Below are 18,954 nucleotides of genomic sequence, written 5' to 3' on the forward strand. Positions count from 1 at the left end.
TGTTCAGACCTTACTTATGGGACAGTACAAACTACGAAGTATGTTGTCGTAGTCTCAGACTTCCTTGTGAGACTGGTTAAAAACTATATATGTGATGTATTTTAGTTTTTGTTATCTTTACTTTTATCATACTGATTTAATAAGTGTTTTTCGTGTAGTGCAAAAACTAATCCAGTTTATATTATCCTCTCTATGCCAAATGTCAGCAATTATCATCATTACATTATTGTTAAATAGTTTAATCAAGACTTTTCTTTAATTTGTCTTTGCTCTAACAAAATTCCATTATAGTAGAGACTGTGTTAATACAAAAAGTATGGGTTAGGTACATGCTCATGCCTCATGCTCTTCTTTTTATCGTTAAGCTATTAATTAATTAATCAACAAAAACCTAACCAATGTCCATTATATTTAGATAATCACATGACACTGAAGTAGTACCTTTCATCAAATGTCGTTCCAGATCAAGCATGAAAGATGCTTCTATGCAAAAAAAATATATTTTGTGCATAACATAACACGACTTGACATCTATTAGATATCAGAGACAAATTCAAGATTTAAATTTAATTTATTATTCGGGTTCATAAATCCATCGGCCACTATTTTAATTCGTAAGCCGGCCGGCATCATTATTGTGGGCGGTTATTTTATTAATCTCGTTTAACGTTTTAGTTAATTAACATTATAGGGGGGCTTAGGACCAGTCAACACATTGGGAACATTATTTGATTTTTAACATAAGAAAAAAAAGGAATCTGTACAGTTGCCTATTAAATTAAATTGTTTGTAATAATAGTAGCTAGTGTTTACACGCGGGATTAAAATAATGAAAAGCTAGAAAATTAGCTTAAACCTATTTGTTATAATACCAACAAGACCAAATACTCCAATTAAGCAAATTATGTCTACCTTTCCGGGGATTGAGGGGAAGTACGAAATGTCCTAATAATGGCTGGCCACAAATTAGTTTAACATAAAATATTAATTAGTTTACTATTAAGATAATCAGAATCTAATAAGTTGGCTAAGCGTGTGGTTAGTTGTACGTACGAAATGTCCTTACTGGAAAAACATTATTGAACACAGAGTTCGTTCTAGATCTTAATTTAAAGATTTCTATGTTACTACTTAGAGAAGAAGCAGCATTATTGTAAGAATAATTAGACAGCCTGAATATTTGTGACACATAAACTTGTTAATCTATCTGTATATTTAGAGTGGTTTTATGTTTGTGCAGCGATAGACGATTCACAGACAAATTTAAAATTTAAAATTTATAGGTCACGATAACTAGGTTTACAATGAATTGATATTTTTTACTATTTGATTTCTTAATTGATATATAAGGATGTGCAAATTCGTTTGTCATCCTTTACGGTGTAAATATTTGTTATACTACAGCATAGATTAAATTGATTTGCAGTAACATACACGTAATCTATGATTTCAATGCCAACATCTGATATAATAATCTGAAAAATAAAACATAATGTAGCTCGTTATATTGCATAGACGACATGAAATTTTTGTAATGTTAGTGCGGATGCGTAACTTAAACTCCTATATTTTGTAATACTAATAAGAATTACAAGTTAATTACAACAGGCTCCCGAACTCTCGATTCGATTGTTTTTCAAGAATGTTGAGCCGGATATGTAAGCCATGTATCTGGAAGGAACAACAATAAAAGAAGGGCTTTCGATTTTTGTCTTGCAGCTATTTTAAAAATATATATTTAAGAATCCCTTTTTTAGAAAAAAGATTTTATATATGTCCAATCTCTAGTGATGGTGGAACCAACCAAGATGTATGTCGTCCGACCCGACCTCAGACTCTTTCTTCTTAATACTAATAAGAATTACAAGTTAATTACAACAAAATATATATGATACTTAATGTACGTAACATACAATAAATATGCCTACGAACATCCATATTCCCCCTAGATAAAAAAGTGGAGATCGTACTACATGAAATTCGAACAAAATTAATGAGAATATATATCTTTAATTTAGTGTTAAAGTTATCGACAAAGAAACTAAAAAAAGGTGTCAAAAGGAACAACCGACGTGGCAAATAACTTCTAACTATACCAAAAGCCTATTGTTAACTTAGTGCTGGATTTAGAAACTGTGGGCTGGTTCTTACATCTAGATATAGGGGCGTAGCTAGAGTATAATCTACAAGTTCGGCCGAATTTCAAATCTATAAACTTAAAATTCAGTTAGCCCCGTCTTTGTATTTAAACCAAGAAAAACGAACAATTATTGTATTTTTGTTATATTTAACAATACAACGGACAATATTGGTATACAATATGATATGAAAATACAGAAAAAAATGCCCACAGTTATACAATTGTTAAAAATACATATAGTGGATGTCCATATAAAGTATATTATTTGCAAAAAGAAAATTACTTTATACACAGATTTATTTTAATAACACATGTTTAAACATTAGTACTTGGGAGGATAAGGCAGAATCTATTCTATCTGGAATTTTAGCAATATTAATGGATGTCTTTAAATTCTTCTGAATTAAGCTCCATATTCATTGTACCCGAAAAAAACAAGTTTCAAGCTCAAGTCAGAAAAATCCATTATTGTCTCTCTTATTCTGCTCCAAAAATAATTTTTAACGACAATTAATTAATTAATTATCGTTAAATAGATATTTTATGTGATAATTAACATTTTTTATATATGTCTCCAAAACTTATAACAATATTTAATTTAATAATAATTAACTAATGACGATAAAAACTTTATTACTCTTTGTTGATATAAATTTATTACCACTAAATGCTATTTATATTGCAGTGATATACCATAAACAATATACTCCATAAAGTATACTTTATAGGAGTATTTGATAATAAGTATATAAAGTAGTATTTCTTTTCTTATTATAGGAGTATCATTTTCTTGACAAAAGAAGATAACATTTTCAAAAAAGAAGAATTAAATTAAAAAACGTTTTTCTGAACCATCCGTTCCTGTCTTGATCTTATCTCAAATTATTAAAGAAAACACAATTTTTCATTAACAAGTATCAGTCCCACCAAAGCCAAAAAAGAGGATTGGAAAAGTGAAACACCTTTAAAATGAAGTTGACAGCTACTATTCTCTAACTTTATTATTAATTACTTAGTTGAATTCTACCTAATTACTACAAGTAGGTTTTAATTATAACTAAAAACGACATGAAAATTTAATATAAGTTCCACTCTAGCTAGTTTTGATGATTTGTTAAGTTAATAAATGTAACACTGATATCGCCGCCTGAATGTTCCTAGTGGTTTCTTTTATTAATTTAAATAAAATGTGCAACAATATAATCCTGTGATTCGAAATAAAAGAAACTTCCAGGAACTGCAAACGAAATTACCCACCACGTTATTTTTCCAATTATATTAATTAATTACTACTACTATTCCATCACTTTGCTTCCACAGTCCAAATCCACAAAATATGCAGTTTCTATTATACGAAAGGAAAAATAATAATTAAAGAATGTATAAATACAGTGTGAACGTTACCTGTTAATTAAGCTCATTAATAATTTGATGTATTAGAGCGGAGAGTTTTTAGAAAATACTCTTTTTCCAATTGGTGTGCAGAGGTCATATTGGAGCTTCGACTAAATTCACATCGCACACTGCAGGGCAGTGGTGGAGCTACACTAGGCTGAGGGTGTCCAATTGGACATCCTTCGTCGAAAAAGTAGATCGTATATATAAGTAAAATAATATTTTAAATAATTAAATAATACATTTTGGACAGCCTTGAACAATAAAGTTTTTTAGCCTACTGGATTTCTGTTACTCAGCCAAAGTTGTGGCCTTACGTGCGGGTTCGATTGCCCTGAACCACACTTTTTTTCACATTTTCAAAAAACTCCTAATTAACTTCTAAATCATAATTAATAGATCTTTTATTTTAAAAATAATTCAAAAATAATATTATCTTAAATTAGAGACTCACAGCTTAAAAAATTAAGGGAAAGTAAAGTTTAGTAGCCAATTTATGTGATTTTTGATTTTTTTTCCTTAAAAATTTAAATAAAATTCAAAAGTAATTATTTAATTTAAATTTTATAAGCAAATCCTATTTATTTATTTATTCTATAAAGCTATTAAAAGTTTATAAAGGCTCCATATAAAATTTCTTTTAATAAAATTCGTTTAATTCTACTTTTTATTTATCATTTCTCGTTGTTAGTCATCAGAGGTTCGTGAAATCTTGAAGCATAAAAGAGATTTCATTCTAAACTAAATTTTCTCTTTGTTTTTTCCTTTGTCCATTCACTTCCTATTAAATGAATATGAATATTAAAGCTAAATATTATGAAGTTTGACTTTACATTTCTTTGGTATATCTTTTAATTAAGAAAATTAATCATTTATGTTGCATAGTTTGATTTACAAAATTCTAGTGCACCCATTCATTAAATTATTTATATTTACCTTTTCGATTCTTGGACACCCTTTGTGAATTTTCTGGCTACGTACGCCACTGCTGCAGGGCCCATTTGAGGGTGGTGCTCCCAACTGGATTTTCTCCATACTCAGGGCTTGAACCCGAAACCTCAGGTTAAGGGTGAAGCACTCCTGCCAATGCACCACAACCCATGTTGATGCCACGATACTCATTGTGTACTTTAACCATCCATGTGTACAACGTAAAAAAGGCACATAAATTATGAGTTTAACTTCTATATTTCGATAACAACATAAAATAACTTTAGTTTGATTAAATCACTAAAAAATAATTACATAAATTATTCATATATGGAATAAGTAATTTAAAAAATAAGGCGGGTATGATACAAGAAGTTAAAATACCTTGATGGTAGTATATATATAAAATCTTACAATGTTTAAATCCACAAATTATATATTTATAGTCTTCGTTTATGTTTAATTATTAATCTAAGTATTAATATGTAAGTGCCTCTAATGACACTTATGCAGGGATTAGGGAAATTAATGGTACTTCAGTACTACTAGTGGTGATATAACTTGCCATAACTTAAGTGCTAGTGATAACACTGTCCTTTGTTAATTAAATTTTTGATATATAATATTAATTCATTATTAAATTGACCAAATAAAAGTAGGATCCGGCTCCCCTCCATTATCCCTTTCCTTCATTTCATCAAGTGCACGTCTAGATTAGAGACATGTATCATATTTAAAGTTTAAAGGTTAAGATTATATCATATGAACAAATATCATAACCATAGTTAAGTCAACTAATTTTAGAAAACTACTCTCCAAATTTGGTAAGAATTACAATATATTTCATACAAAATTTGATATTTATTAATATATTTCATCTCATGTGTGATCGTTTATGATAAATTAATTATATATGATGACAAGATAAATTAATAGAGAATTGCTCTTTTGATTATTTGAGATGCATGTTGTTGCGATATTGTTCAATAAAATGTACTATGACTTATTATTAGCTTAATTATAATTATCCTCTTCTCAGCTAACAATATCAATATTCTTTTAATATCTTTGTTTTAGTATTATTTTCTAGAAAAACTTAAAATATTATTATCTATGCATCATTTTGTTTGGACGATGCATGCCATATGTATTAAGAAAGAGCAACACTTTTTGTTTCTCACTCTCCTACCTTGTGTTATATTTGCATAATACACGCAGGAAAACACAGCATTTAAGTGTCTGTTTTCCTGTATAAGATATTAATTTCATATTTTATATTAAATAATATAACTTATAACGAAAACCCGCGCGTAATAGGTCATGCAGCATGCTTGTAGGTGTAGGGTTACATAATAAACTTTTTTTAAATAAAAATTCGTCAGATAAAGCTTTTGTTGTCACATATATAAATTTTGCCTACAAGATTTAAAATCAAAATATTTCAAAACAATGAACCTATTCAATTATTCACACATTTTATCTTATGGGCCAAACAAAAAATAATACTTAATGAGTAACAAAGGCAAAATTTTACATTTTTGATTATTTTTTTTAAAAAATTATTAATATAAGATAATACACTTCAGAAAGAACTAGCGTAATTTCCTGTGCTGGTAACCATTAGCGAAGCTACAATTTACTTAGCAAATTTAAAGAAGTAAACGTATGACATAGACAAAAACAGATTTAACATCTACTACTATATATACATAAGTTTACTTTAATTATATACATATATGGACGAAAATTATAGTGGGCTATCGCAATCGGGGTCCAACAATTTTACCAGAAACGAGTCGCGTGGTTGGGTGATGCACTACGGGACCCAGTCCAAATTCCAAACCCTAAGCTGAGGTGGCCAGTACTGGGCCCCACGTTGCACCCCTAAATTAGGGCTTTGTAGACGTGGTTGGGCCCCCACCTTGTCCCCTCTGCACTCAACATTTTGATATTACAAAATTGTCCACGGCCCCCGCGCGTCGACTTCAATTCCAACCTTCTTTTTGTCTTTGCCGCCCTTATGGGTCCCACTGTTTACATGGCACGTGACGTGTCACCTTCCCCCTCTCTTCCCCCTATTTAAACACCCCTTTAACTCCAACCTCCACACATCTTCTAATTTTACAAACAAAAAAAATCTCTTTTCTTTTCTCTCAAGTCTCAACAGTTAATTAATCTTTGGTGAATTACCTTCTTCTTCTTCTTTTTTTTCAACTTTGAAATATGGCTGTTGATTCGGTTTTATCATCTCCGTTGGGTCCTCCTGCATGTGAGAAAGACGTAAAAGCACTTCAATTCATCGAAGAGATGACTAGAAATGCAGATGCTGTTCAACAAAGAGTATTGGATGAGATACTGACTCGAAACTCCCAAACTGAATACCTCAAACGCTTTAAATTGGACGGCGTTACTGATCGTGAAACGTTTAAATCCATTATTCCTGTAGTAACTTATGAAGATCTTCAACCGGAGATCCAACGGATCGCTAACGGCGATCGTTCTCCTATCTTATCCGCTCATCCCATCTCTGAATTCCTCACTAGGTAAGCAAACGCGCTATGTTCGTAGAATATATTATTCTATCTGTTTGATTTAATTGAATTAATAACTTAAAAGGTCATTAACATTAAAAATTTATTTAGTAAAGTCATTAAATTTTATTTTGTATCATTAAATCACTAAACTTAGACCTTTCTATCAATAAAATCACTCAATCAAATTTATTATTCAAAAAAGTATTGGCATAGCAAAATAAATAATTATTTTTATATCATGTAAATATGAATCCACAATTAAATAAAATTAAAGAGAAATTTCACTTCCTCTCACAAAACTTTTTTTTAAAAAATCAACTAAAATGTATGTACAAACACAATTTCAAATTTTAAATTATTTATCAACAATTTTGAAAATTATTTTTTTCAGACTTAAACGAATCTAACGTTAGCAAACAGTGGAATTACTAAGGAAAAGTAAGATTTTTATCTATAATATATAGCAAAAAACATCTAAATAAATTACACGCCGAAGAACTTAATTAGTAATAAATAATTGTTCTATTTTCGACATTTGTTTATTGTTGTTCTTCCTGTTTTGTATTTTATTTGTTGTTTTGCTTAAGTACTTGTATTAATTTCTATTAAGGAGGCAAACTAAAAATTATGGTATTACAGTAATACCAAAATATGTTTCACTAAGAATTTTTGTTTCATTTATTTATTAAATCAAGACATAAATTATACAACAATATCATAAAAAAATATTTGTTTTGGTGATTAAGTTTGTCCGAATTTTCTTTAATTTCATTTATTTGTGGGTCTGTATTTACATGATATAAAAATATACGAGTGCTTTATTTTGCTATGTCAATATTTTTTTAATAGTAAATTCGATTGAATGATTATATTGATAGAAATGTGTAAGTTTAGTGATTTTATTGATATAAAACAAAGTTTATTGACTTTGTTAGATAAATTTTCAAAGTTGAGTGAGATATTAACTCGATTTAATTTATATGACATTATTATTAATTATTTTGCAAGTTATTGATATGTGTTTTTATATTTGTTACTTAACAGCTCTGGAACGTCAGCTGGTGAAAGGAAACTGATGCCAACAATTAAAGAAGAATTGGATCGTCGCCAGCTACTTTACAGTCTTCTAATGCCAGTTATGAACCTGTAAGTATAATAAATGTGAAGGCAACTTGAGTTACGTTACCTCTTTTGGTATCCGAATTATTTGGGAAACATAAAGCATATTTCTTACGAAACTTCATTTACGTGACAGATACGTGCCTGGATTAGACAAAGGCAAAGGACTATACTTCTTGTTTATCAAATCTGAGACGAAAACTCCAGGTGGGCTATTGGCCCGACCCGTTTTAACAAGCTATTACAAAAGTGAACATTTCAAAAGCAGACCTCATGACCCGTACAATGTTTACACAAGCCCAAATGAAACAATCCTTTGTTCTGACTCTTTCCAGAGCATGTACACTCAAATGCTCTGCGGTCTCTATGAGCGCGAGCAAGTTCTTCGCCTCGGAGCTGTTTTTGCCTCGGGCCTTGTCCGAGCCATTCGGTTCTTGCAGCTCCACTGGGAGCAACTTGCTCATGACATTCGAACTGGAACTCTGAACACACTAATTACCAACTCTTCTGTTTGCGAAAGTATGGGTAAAATCATGAAACCGAATCCAGAGCTAGCGGATTTTGTTGCAAATGAATGTTGTAAGGAAAATTGGGAAGGAATTATCACGAGGATTTGGCCTAAGACGAAGTACCTTGACGTTATCGTCACGGGTGCTATGGCTCAGTACATTCCTACGCTGGATTATTACAGTGGTGGATTACCAAAAGCGTGCACTATGTACGCAGCTTCCGAGTGTTACTTTGGGCTTAATTTAAATCCCATGTGTAAGCCCTCGGAAGTTTCCTACACCATCATGCCAAACATGGGTTATTTTGAATTTTTACCCCATGACCCTACATCAACAACAACTTCCTCACCTACCAATCTCGTTGACCTTGTCGACGTTGAAGTTGGAAAAGAGTACGAGCTTGTCATCACGACATACGCCGGATTATACCGTTACAGAGTCGGAGACATTCTCCGAGTCACCGGGTTTCACAACTCAGCCCCGCAGTTCCATTTCGTCCGGAGAAAAAATGTTCTATTGAGCATTGACTCGGACAAAACTGATGAGGCTGAGTTACAGAGAGCCGTAGAGAATGCTTCGAAATTACTCAGGGAGTTCAACACCAGCGTTGTCGAGTACACTAGTTATGCAGATACAAAGACAATTCCAGGACATTACGTGATTTATTGGGAGTTATTAATGAAGGATTTGAACAATTCTCCTAGTGATGAAGTATTGAACCAATGTTGTTTAGCGATGGAAGAGTCACTCAACACAGTGTATCGACAAGGGCGAGTTGCTTGTAACTCAATTGGTCCATTGGAAATTCGAGTGGTGAAAAATGGGACATTTGAAGAATTAATGGATTATGCAATTTCAAGAGGTGCTTCAATTAACCAATATAAGGTGCCTAGATGTGTGAATTTTGCACCTATTTTGGAACTTCTTGACTCAAGAGTAATGTCAAGACACTTTAGCCCATCCTTGCCTCAATGGACACCTGAACGACGTCGTTGAGGAGGAGAACTGTTTATTAATTACGCATGCATCAGTAGAGGAGAGTCAATGAAGGATGTGATTCCCTAAAACTTTTTTTTTTTTGTCTTTTGTTTTTATTTTTCATTTTCTTGTCTTACTTTTGTGATTAGATGGGTCCTGATTGTAACTAGACGAGGACGTTCGGCAGAATTAGGTTTGTACGTTATGGCTCAGTTAACCTGTGAAAATGATGTATCCATGCTTGTTAAATGAACTGTTTCTTTCTTCCAAGTTCAGCTCATCTAGCTACTTTCTTTATAAAAAAAAAAAAAAAACGATCATTTTATGAGTTCAATCTTTAAAATCACTAACATCAACCTGTTATATTTTTAAAGTTATGAATTCATATCTACTATTTATTGTAACTTTGGTGATTTACTAGATATAAATGAACATGCTACCTATAGATCCGCTCCTAAAGAGGCTCTGTATATATACATCTATATTTTTAAATGTGAATTTGAATGTCGACTTTTAAATTTTTGAAAAAAATGTATAAAATTAGATATTAATAAAAATCATAAATCTTTAATTATTTAAAAACATTTAATGTATATTCCAAGTAATTTTTAAGTTGCGTAGACTAGTTTAATTAACTCGTTATAACAAATTATTTATAGGAGTATTATTTTTCAGGTCATAAAAAATTATGCTTCCTAAAATATGTTATACATGTTATTGCATGCAACTTAACTTGATTGTATAAAAATATGTGGAAATTAATATAATGACATACAAACACTACAATAAATTAAAAGAGAGTGTTNTCCTAACTTTGGTGATTTACTAGATATAGATGAACATGCTATTCAAATGTCAACTTTTTAATTTTTGAAAAAAATGTATAAATTAATTTAGAGATTATTAAAAATCATAAATCTTCAATTATTTAAAAATATTTAATGTATATTCCAAGTAATTTTTAAGTTGCGTAGACTAGTTTAATTAACTCATTATAACAAATTATTTATAGGAGTATTATTTTTCAGGTTATAAAAAATTATGCTTCCTAAAATATGTTATACATGTTATTGCATGCAACTTAACTTGATTGTATAAAAATATGTGGAAATTAATATAATGACATACAAACACTACAATAAATTAAAAGAGAGTGTTTATTATAAATATCCCTATTTATTGTTGTCGCTGATTATAATAACGATAATTATATTATTATCATTAAATAATTACCACAAAATTCAACGAAAATGGGAAGAACTATTTTTCTCTATGTTTTTAAATATTATCTGTTCGTGATGAACATGACCCGTCCACGGAAAGTGGAAGGTCCCCATCAGTTCTTAATATATATTTTAGTTGCATTATTGAGCTTTATTTTATAAGTGTAACATATAATTTAAGTCTGTCTAGCCTTAGATACTCTTGCCAGACTTTTAGGAATCCAATTTTTAATTTTTGTGGCTTTTCGTCTAACAGAAAGTTTATTCTCTTTTTTCCGACTTTGTTTTTGGGTTTATAATAATTAAGTTTTTAATTGTCTCTAGTTAATATTTTTCGTAGACTAATTGAGAAAACGGAGACATTTCTTAAATTCTTGATGTATAAAGTGGCCTGCTTGACTTGAGACAGAAATTCAATGGGAAATTCATGGATAAAAAATTAGTTAGTTTGTCTGCTGTATAATATAATATAATATGGTTTGCCAACTCATGGCAATAAATGACGAACCATAAAAAAGGAATATTAGATATAGTTTTACCTTTTTAAAAAAAGAAAAGATTACCTTATATTTTTTTTAGCTCTCACTCTTTTTTCTCACTTAATAACTCATATCATAACATAGGATTGGAAATAAGAAGTACTTAACACCTATCAACTTGTTGAAATAAGTTCACAAGAAATGTGTCAAGAAAATTGATAAGAGTATTTCATACAATATTCCTTTTTTGAAGAATTTGTGAAACAAGGAATTGCCGTTAAATCTATTTGTTTTTACTTTTTTTTTAGTCTATTTAAAAAATAACGTCTCTTTCTTTTTTGAAAAATTCTTAATTCTAATTTTCTGCATGACATGTTTAAGGTATAAGATTAAAATATATTTAGTACATTCTACATATTTTTATTTTAATATTAGAAAATTTAAAAATCTTTTTTATTTTTTTAAATTTTATATAATCAAAATCAGATAAATAAATTTGAACGAATGGTATAGTACATGTATTTCAGACTATAGTATATATCTTCGTGATGAACATGATCCCATCCATGGAAAGTGAAGGCATCTGTCTCTAGCTATGAAGGAGTGACACGATAACTTCAATTGCATTATTGAACTCTTTTTTTTTTATACCACAACATACTATAATTTAATTACGCTTAAATTATCCTTAGATACTCTTGCCATGCTTTTAGGACCCTTTTTTATTATTATTATTACTATCAGTTTTGCTTTTCATATTAGAAAGTTAACCAGTCCTTTTCTCAGATAATATAATTATTTTAGCATTTTTTTCGGATCTTAATTGTCTATAATGATTGATTTTTAATAGACCTCGATGGGAAAAACAAAAAGAGTTTCAAATTAAAATTTGTTGTTGCAACCTGCATATTGAATTGAGACCAGAATTCAATGGAAATTTAAATTATGAAATAATAAAGAAACTTTTCAGAATTTGGAGGTCCACTGTCTAAAATGGTTTTCCAAAATTAATGTTGAAACATAAAATAAGGGGTAGGTTATTATTATTTTTTTTAAATAATTAAAAATTAGGAGTATGAGAGGGGGAAATAGGGGAAAGAATTATAAGGAAGGAATCAACCTTCCAACAAGCTAAAAGTTTAAATTGTCAATCAATTGAGTTGTTAAAATTTTATGGTGGACCCTTGTACTTGTATCTGTTTGTATTGTAAATCCTTTTACTTACCCTTTTGTCATATGGACCCCTGAACCCATCCAAACCCAACATTTTAAATATTTTTTTGATATGACATCCTATGTGGAAAGACTCCACATGGAGCATGTGATACACACAAGGTAAGAGCGTGATACGCCTTAAAAAGGCATTAACGGTCAGATTTTGACCTTTAAAGGCCATCTCTTCTTCTTTATTTTCACTCAAACACTATTGTTGGACAAAAATTATACGTAATATCATAACTCACCTAATGTAATATCATAACTCACCTAATGTAACTTGTAAAATCATAATTTTCTATTATTCTAGTAAAATGTCTAATTCAGAAGTTATGTGCTGTACAAATTCCTTTTACGACGATTAAAATAAAATAATGGATAGCGCCAAATGATGGTATTTATCAAATCATCCATTTTTAAGCAATCGACGTTATCCACACGTTTAGATCCTTTGAATGTGTTTACGGTGCAATTAAGCCATTAAGGTCGTCCCTTTTCGGGTCGGGTCGGATATATACCAGTTTTCCTGGTTTTGGATCGGAAAGAGGGCAGAGAGAGAAGGAGGAGCAGTAGTGGTTGTCAATGGCAGCCTTCTCCTTCTCCCTCTCCACTTCTCCTCTTCCTATACGCCATTTCAAACGCCTATCTATTTCTCCCTCACTCTCTTCTCTTCCCTTTCGTTCAACCAAAATTCATAATAAATCTTTAACCTTACGAACTGCTTCAATTTCTGCTTCTTCTTACGATGATTTCAGTGCCAGCAATCAGAATTCTCGATCCAAGGTTAGTTTCGATACTGAATTTGCATATCCTGATAAGTTATTTTTGTTTCTCTTTTTTTTATTTTGTTGATTTGGTTTAATATGTATGTCTCTATAAACAGTTTTTCGTAGTAGTTGAGTTACTGTTGTTTTGCTGCTAAACCTAAACTAGGTTGCCTTATCGCTCTCTATACATTGGGAAATTAATTGCCTAATTATGCCAAGCGGAAGTTGATTTGTGGTTGTGATCATTGTTTAGCAATTCAATCAACTAATGTCACCTCCTGACCTTAAGTGAGTACACATATTGAAATTTTAAAGGACTATTTTAGAAGAAATTTATGTATATATGTCACTGGCGTATTTGTTGCCTTTAAATTCTGGATGCTCTCTGGTTGGTTGGGAGATGAGTTTTATCTGAATACAAAGTATTTAGGATTTAGAGTTTTATTCATTTTAAAGACGTAGTTTGATGCCTATGAGAGCTGATCCTTGGTTGATTCACGGCTGCTTATGATCTTTCATCCTGTAACTTATTACGGGGAATGAAAATGCTTGAAAATGTTGAAGATCACTAACTGAAGAGGTTTGACATTTGTCTTATTCAGCAAAGCTATGATAACTTTCTCAAAAAGTATTTTTCGTGTAGGCAGGCAACAGTAACAGAAATCACAGCTGGAGTTGAATTGCATTTATGTTCTTTAAGTTCATTACTTGTTGATGTACTGCAAAATGTTTGAGGTTTTATTTACTGCATTCGAAAAAATAGTATTCTCATAATAATGACTTGGGTTAAAAGTTTGATTTGCTTGTTGTTTGTACTTTTTTCTATATGTTGCACAATTGATGGTTATTCATTCACAAATAAGCAACCTTGGGAATTGTTCCATGTAGGAAATGTTAGCATAATGCTGAACTTGATTAAAGATTTCTCTTTCTTTTTCGTCTTTGTTTCTTACCAGAAATCAGTCCTCTCAAACTTGATACAAGAGATAGAGCCATTGGATGTGGGCCTTATTCAAAAAGATGTACCACCCACAACCATTGATGCAATGAAAAGAACTATATCAGGCATGTTGGGCTTGCTTCCATCAGACCAGTTTCAAGTTCTAATCGAAGCTTTGTGGGAACCAATCTCCAAGCTTTTGATCTCTTCAATGATGACTGGGTATACTTTATCTTTTAGCATGAGCACCTCTTGCCCACAACCTCACCATGCTTATGCTTAGTAGGATTTAGTTTTAGGGATCAACACAAAGATAGAGGAAAGAAGATTTGGTTAAGATTATAGACAGTATGTCCATCTTACTTAATAGCCATTGTCTTTTGGGAGTATCATTAGCTTGATCAGCCACCTGTGCTCCTCTTTCCTTTTTCTTTATTTTCTATAGCATGGGGGTATCGTTTCTCCTATTCAAGACAATTGAAATCCTACTGAACTGCAACCATTTTTATCTGATAAGTAAATAAAAAGAAGGATCCTGTTGTGTAAAATATTAATAACGTTGAAAAGGATAGACAATGTAATACCTAAAACACTCGATGGATGCAGTTGTGTTAGATTTAAACTGCATCAATTTCTTTGTTACCTCAAACACTATATTCCTCCTCTCTTATTTTTGTGCAAATAACAACAATGAAAAATACGGAGTAGCGAGAGATGGAAGAAATGAACTATTCTTACAAAATTCTAGCAAAAAGGAGCTTGAATTGCTTCTGTTGCTCATTCAACTCGATGCTTGTAGTTGACGTGTAGCATAAAATGTAATCCATTGTAATATTGCAGGTATACACTACGAAATGCTGAGTACAGGCTTTGTCTTGAAAAGAACCTTGAAATATATGATAGAAACATTGGTAGACAAAAGCTTGAAGATTCTAAAGTTGGAGATGAGACATTGCTGAATGAAAATATATCGAGCAAAAAATCAGAACATAAACAACCAACATCAGAAGGAAAGAGTGAACTTTCACTTGATATTCCAGACGTTGGTAAAATGACCCCTGAAGCTCAGCAATACATATTAGACCTACAGACTCGCTTAGCGTCTTACAAAAAGGTAGAATCAGCACTCCAGTGTATGCACCTTATATTCTTTTTTTAATCAATGAAAATAAAACTTCATGAAGACTGCACCCATCGATGCTGAAAATTACAAGCAAAAGTCAAACGGGTTAGTTCCAGTACAGAGATCTTCCACATGCTTACTAGGGAGCTGACAAAGTCAAAAAACTGATAAAAAGTTATTTACAGTATATTGTTTACTCCAGCCGAATAGACTGTATACACCTTATATTCATGGTTAAGATCCCTTTAAGTGTAGGGTTTACTTCCAGAATATCTTGTTGTTTAAATATTTTCATCTTGTCCGATCAATAAATTATCATGTCTGTTGTTTTTGTGTGTGGAAGGAACTTCATGAAGTTAAGAGGAAAAGTGCAGCTCTTCAGATGCAACAATTTGTAGGTGAGGAGAAGAATGAGTTGTTGGACTACTTAAGATCATTGCTTCCGGAGAAGGTAAATGGTTCTTTTCCTGTATAACATGTCAACTGTCCTTTTCTTACAACTCCATAAGAAGTTTATCCTACAACAATGACAACTACTACGTCTCAAGAGTCAAGCCAAGCTAGCTGATGTTTGCTGTATGAATTGCACTATCCATTTCGTTCCATTTGGACCCTTTTCAATTTCAATTTTCAATAGGCTCTTTATATTTTTTGCTGACATATAAATCTTTGAATGATTAAAAAGACTATGCAAATTCTAAACATAATGTAGGTGTATCAACATGACTAAGCTAACCCTAACTAGTTGCTTATATGGATCTTTTGCATAAACATTTTATGTATCTGTAAAATATTTGACTAAGCTAATCCTAACTAGTTGCTTATATGGATCTTTTGCATTAACATTTTATGTATGTGAAAAATATTCGAGGATGGAGACAGATTCAAAATGATATAGGGAAGATGTATTCCATGGCTGCACCTTTGTTTTCCATTAATCTGCTTGGATACATTAGAGTTGTTGTTGCATATAACCATAAAAAAAAGAGGAAAAATCATATGGTTCTTGCTGAACTTACTGATGTGCTAGATGTGAATGAAACTGAAAGTTAAAAAAGCAATTTAAGATAGATTTTTTAATATAGGTTTATTTTTGGATGAATTTTAGGGAGAGAAAGGGCGGGATAAGGTTATGAAAAAAGCCTTAAGTTTCATAACGGAAGAGGACCTTGTTAGGTTGGACTCTCTCTGTCTCTAAAAGAGACCACAGAATTATGGACAAAGTAAAAAAATATATGTGGGGTTCAAAGTGAAATATCACCTATTCAAGTTTTCTTTTCTACGCAGAGTGAGAACTAAGACTTTTACAGCTTCACCTATATTCATAGCAAGAAAAGAAAAAAAATGCTTCTTGCCCTCCTTTTTTTTCTTACAGATGTCCAAGAAATCCCCAAGTGGCCGGTGGCACTCTGTTAAACACTCGGTGGATAATGGGCCTGCCCTCTTACCCTTCTCCACTTAAATATTAGGCTTTTGTTTGTGGCACATTCAAATCTGTGATGTGCGCCTAACCCACACATCACGCACTGCACTTCGTCTCTCCATTCTTTGTATTGCATACTTTTATTATTCAGGGTAGGGAAATTTTTTCTTATGGTGTTAATTGATTTTACAAACATTTCAGCTTGTTTTTTCCGTCAATAGTTTTTATTAATCTCGACTTATTCTATATTTTTTCTGTCTCTTAATATGCGTTCTCTAGCTTTCCTGTAATTGTAGTTGCGTGATCTCTTGGTTGTTCACACACTTCCTTTCAGAATTGGAAGTTAGGAAACTTATATCTTCGTTATTCCTATCTTATTGTCTTCCTTTGTCTTTGCTTTGCTCACTATCCACATCAATGCAGGTTGCTGAGCTATCAGAACCAACATCCCTGGAAGTAAAGGAGACCATCCGCTCAGTAGTCCATGGACTACTCGCAACTCTATCCCCTAGAATGCATTCTAAGGCCCCCGATCTATCAGAAAATAGCTCTGCAGGAACTGTAAATATTGGAGCTGAAGATTCCATCGATCTTGTTGAGAACACCTCCATTCACTTCCAACCTCAGATATCATTGACTCGAGATTATTTGGCTCGTCTGTTGTTTTGGTGAGAACACTTTCTCAATGATCTATATGCTTAGGTTTGCAAATTTATTAGTCTTCTAGTTGTACGAACTGGGATGTTGAGAAATTTGTCTTTAATTGACTAGGCTTCTACACGAACGAGTACGGCGCTTAGTTTTTATTGCTATGTATGTTTTTAATTCTTGAAAATGAGTAGTTCCTGGACACAAATATAGCCGGTTTGCACTAACTATGTCGTATTTGGGTAAAAGTCAAAATAAAGAAGTTTAAGTTCGATCATTGACAAGGTTCAAAGAAAGGGTGGGCCATTGATAAAGAATCGATAGAAAACCACAATGCTAGCAGATGGCGGGACTCCGCTTTTCTTTTCATTAATGAAACCCGCCAGTTATTATTATGAACTCAAATAAAAGGACAAAAAAATTGGATTTAGAAGGCTTGTTCAAAAGAACAAAATTCTTGTGCTTACGTGGATGCGTTGCTCAGTTTCCCAAGATTAGAGAAGGGGATTTTCCCACAAAAGATGAAAAAATAATGTACAAGTATGAATCAAATGCTTTACTGGCTCCAACTGTATTAGGTTAGGTGCAATCTTTACCCTGTTTTCCCCATTTCTAGTCTTTCTCTTGCTGGTTTGATCAGATGTCTTCCTGTCAATCTTACGCATCTGTTACTCATCTACCGCATCTGTACTCATGCTGCCCTGATTGTTGACTGTCTATATGTGCTGCTGTGTTGGTTCATGATATCGAACTGTTAGTACTAGTTTTTCTCAATATTTTGAAAACCACTGGGTTTTCTGGCTTTGAGCTGGATGCTGAATTTTACTACTCCTACTTGGTATTAAAGATAGGAACTTTGACTTTGTTCCTTGATAATTCATCAGGTGCATGCTGCTAGGGCACTACCTTAGAGGTCTAGAATATCGGGTGGAGCTTACTGTACTGTTGTCCTTGCCATGTGGATTAGAGAGCGAATCAAGCAATTAGCAAGTTGATTACACTTGTTTTTAGCCAAACAAGGCTGAGAGAGTTGATGGAGCGCTTGTCTTGTTTAACTTGGTTGACTTTGTAAATAGGCGAGTTTGTTTGACTACAGTGTGCTGGCAGAAATATGGTTCTGCAAATGGTAAGCGATTCTGTAATTATTTGATGGAATATTCGATAGAATGGTCATCATGCTAGTCTGTCAAGTACGTCTACTCCTGTTATTTAGATTTACAAATGCTTGTCTGTAGACTCTTGATAGCATATAAAAATATCTTATTTGATATATGACTAGGTGCGAGTATTTTATGACTTTGAACTAGTGATAAAATGTTCAGGATGTACCCTTCAGAACTCATTTTATATTCAGAGAAGAACAAATACTTATTCATTACTTTTAATTATTTTTTCCCTTTTTCCCTCTCTGAAGGAGGAGTATGTTGGGCTCTAGAAACAGTTTTGTGACTTTATATTGTTATATTGGGTAAAGTTCAGTACATATGTGAAGTTAACCCCACTTAGATGTCTTCACAATTTGTTTGAATCA

At 32.0% G+C, this 18,954-nt stretch overlaps 2 protein-coding genes across 2 annotated transcripts; both read left to right on the forward strand.

Moving 5' to 3' along the window:
- Positions 1–6,573: 6,573 nt before the first annotated feature.
- On the forward strand, positions 6,574–9,875 carry LOC125850852 (probable indole-3-acetic acid-amido synthetase GH3.1). The gene is made up of 3 exons (XM_049530700.1): positions 6,574–7,008; positions 8,044–8,145; positions 8,255–9,875. The coding sequence occupies exons 1-3, from the start codon at positions 6,689–6,691 to the stop codon at positions 9,621–9,623; spliced, it is 1,791 nt and encodes a 596-aa protein (XP_049386657.1). The 5' UTR covers positions 6,574–6,688; the 3' UTR covers positions 9,624–9,875.
- Positions 9,876–12,917: 3,042 nt separating this feature from the next.
- Positions 12,918–18,808, forward strand: LOC125873107 (uncharacterized). Its single transcript, XM_049553986.1, has 6 exons — positions 12,918–13,305; positions 14,246–14,451; positions 15,070–15,343; positions 15,696–15,803; positions 17,199–17,443; positions 18,308–18,808. Exons 1-6 carry the CDS (start codon positions 13,105–13,107, stop codon positions 18,408–18,410), a joined length of 1,137 nt encoding a protein of 378 aa, XP_049409943.1. The 5' UTR covers positions 12,918–13,104; the 3' UTR covers positions 18,411–18,808.
- Positions 18,809–18,954: the final 146 nt, after the last annotated feature.

The sequence above is a fragment of the Solanum stenotomum genome, chromosome 1 (genome assembly GCF_019186545.1).
Source record: "Solanum stenotomum isolate F172 chromosome 1, ASM1918654v1, whole genome shotgun sequence".
Classification (NCBI taxonomy): domain Eukaryota; kingdom Viridiplantae; phylum Streptophyta; class Magnoliopsida; order Solanales; family Solanaceae; genus Solanum; species Solanum stenotomum.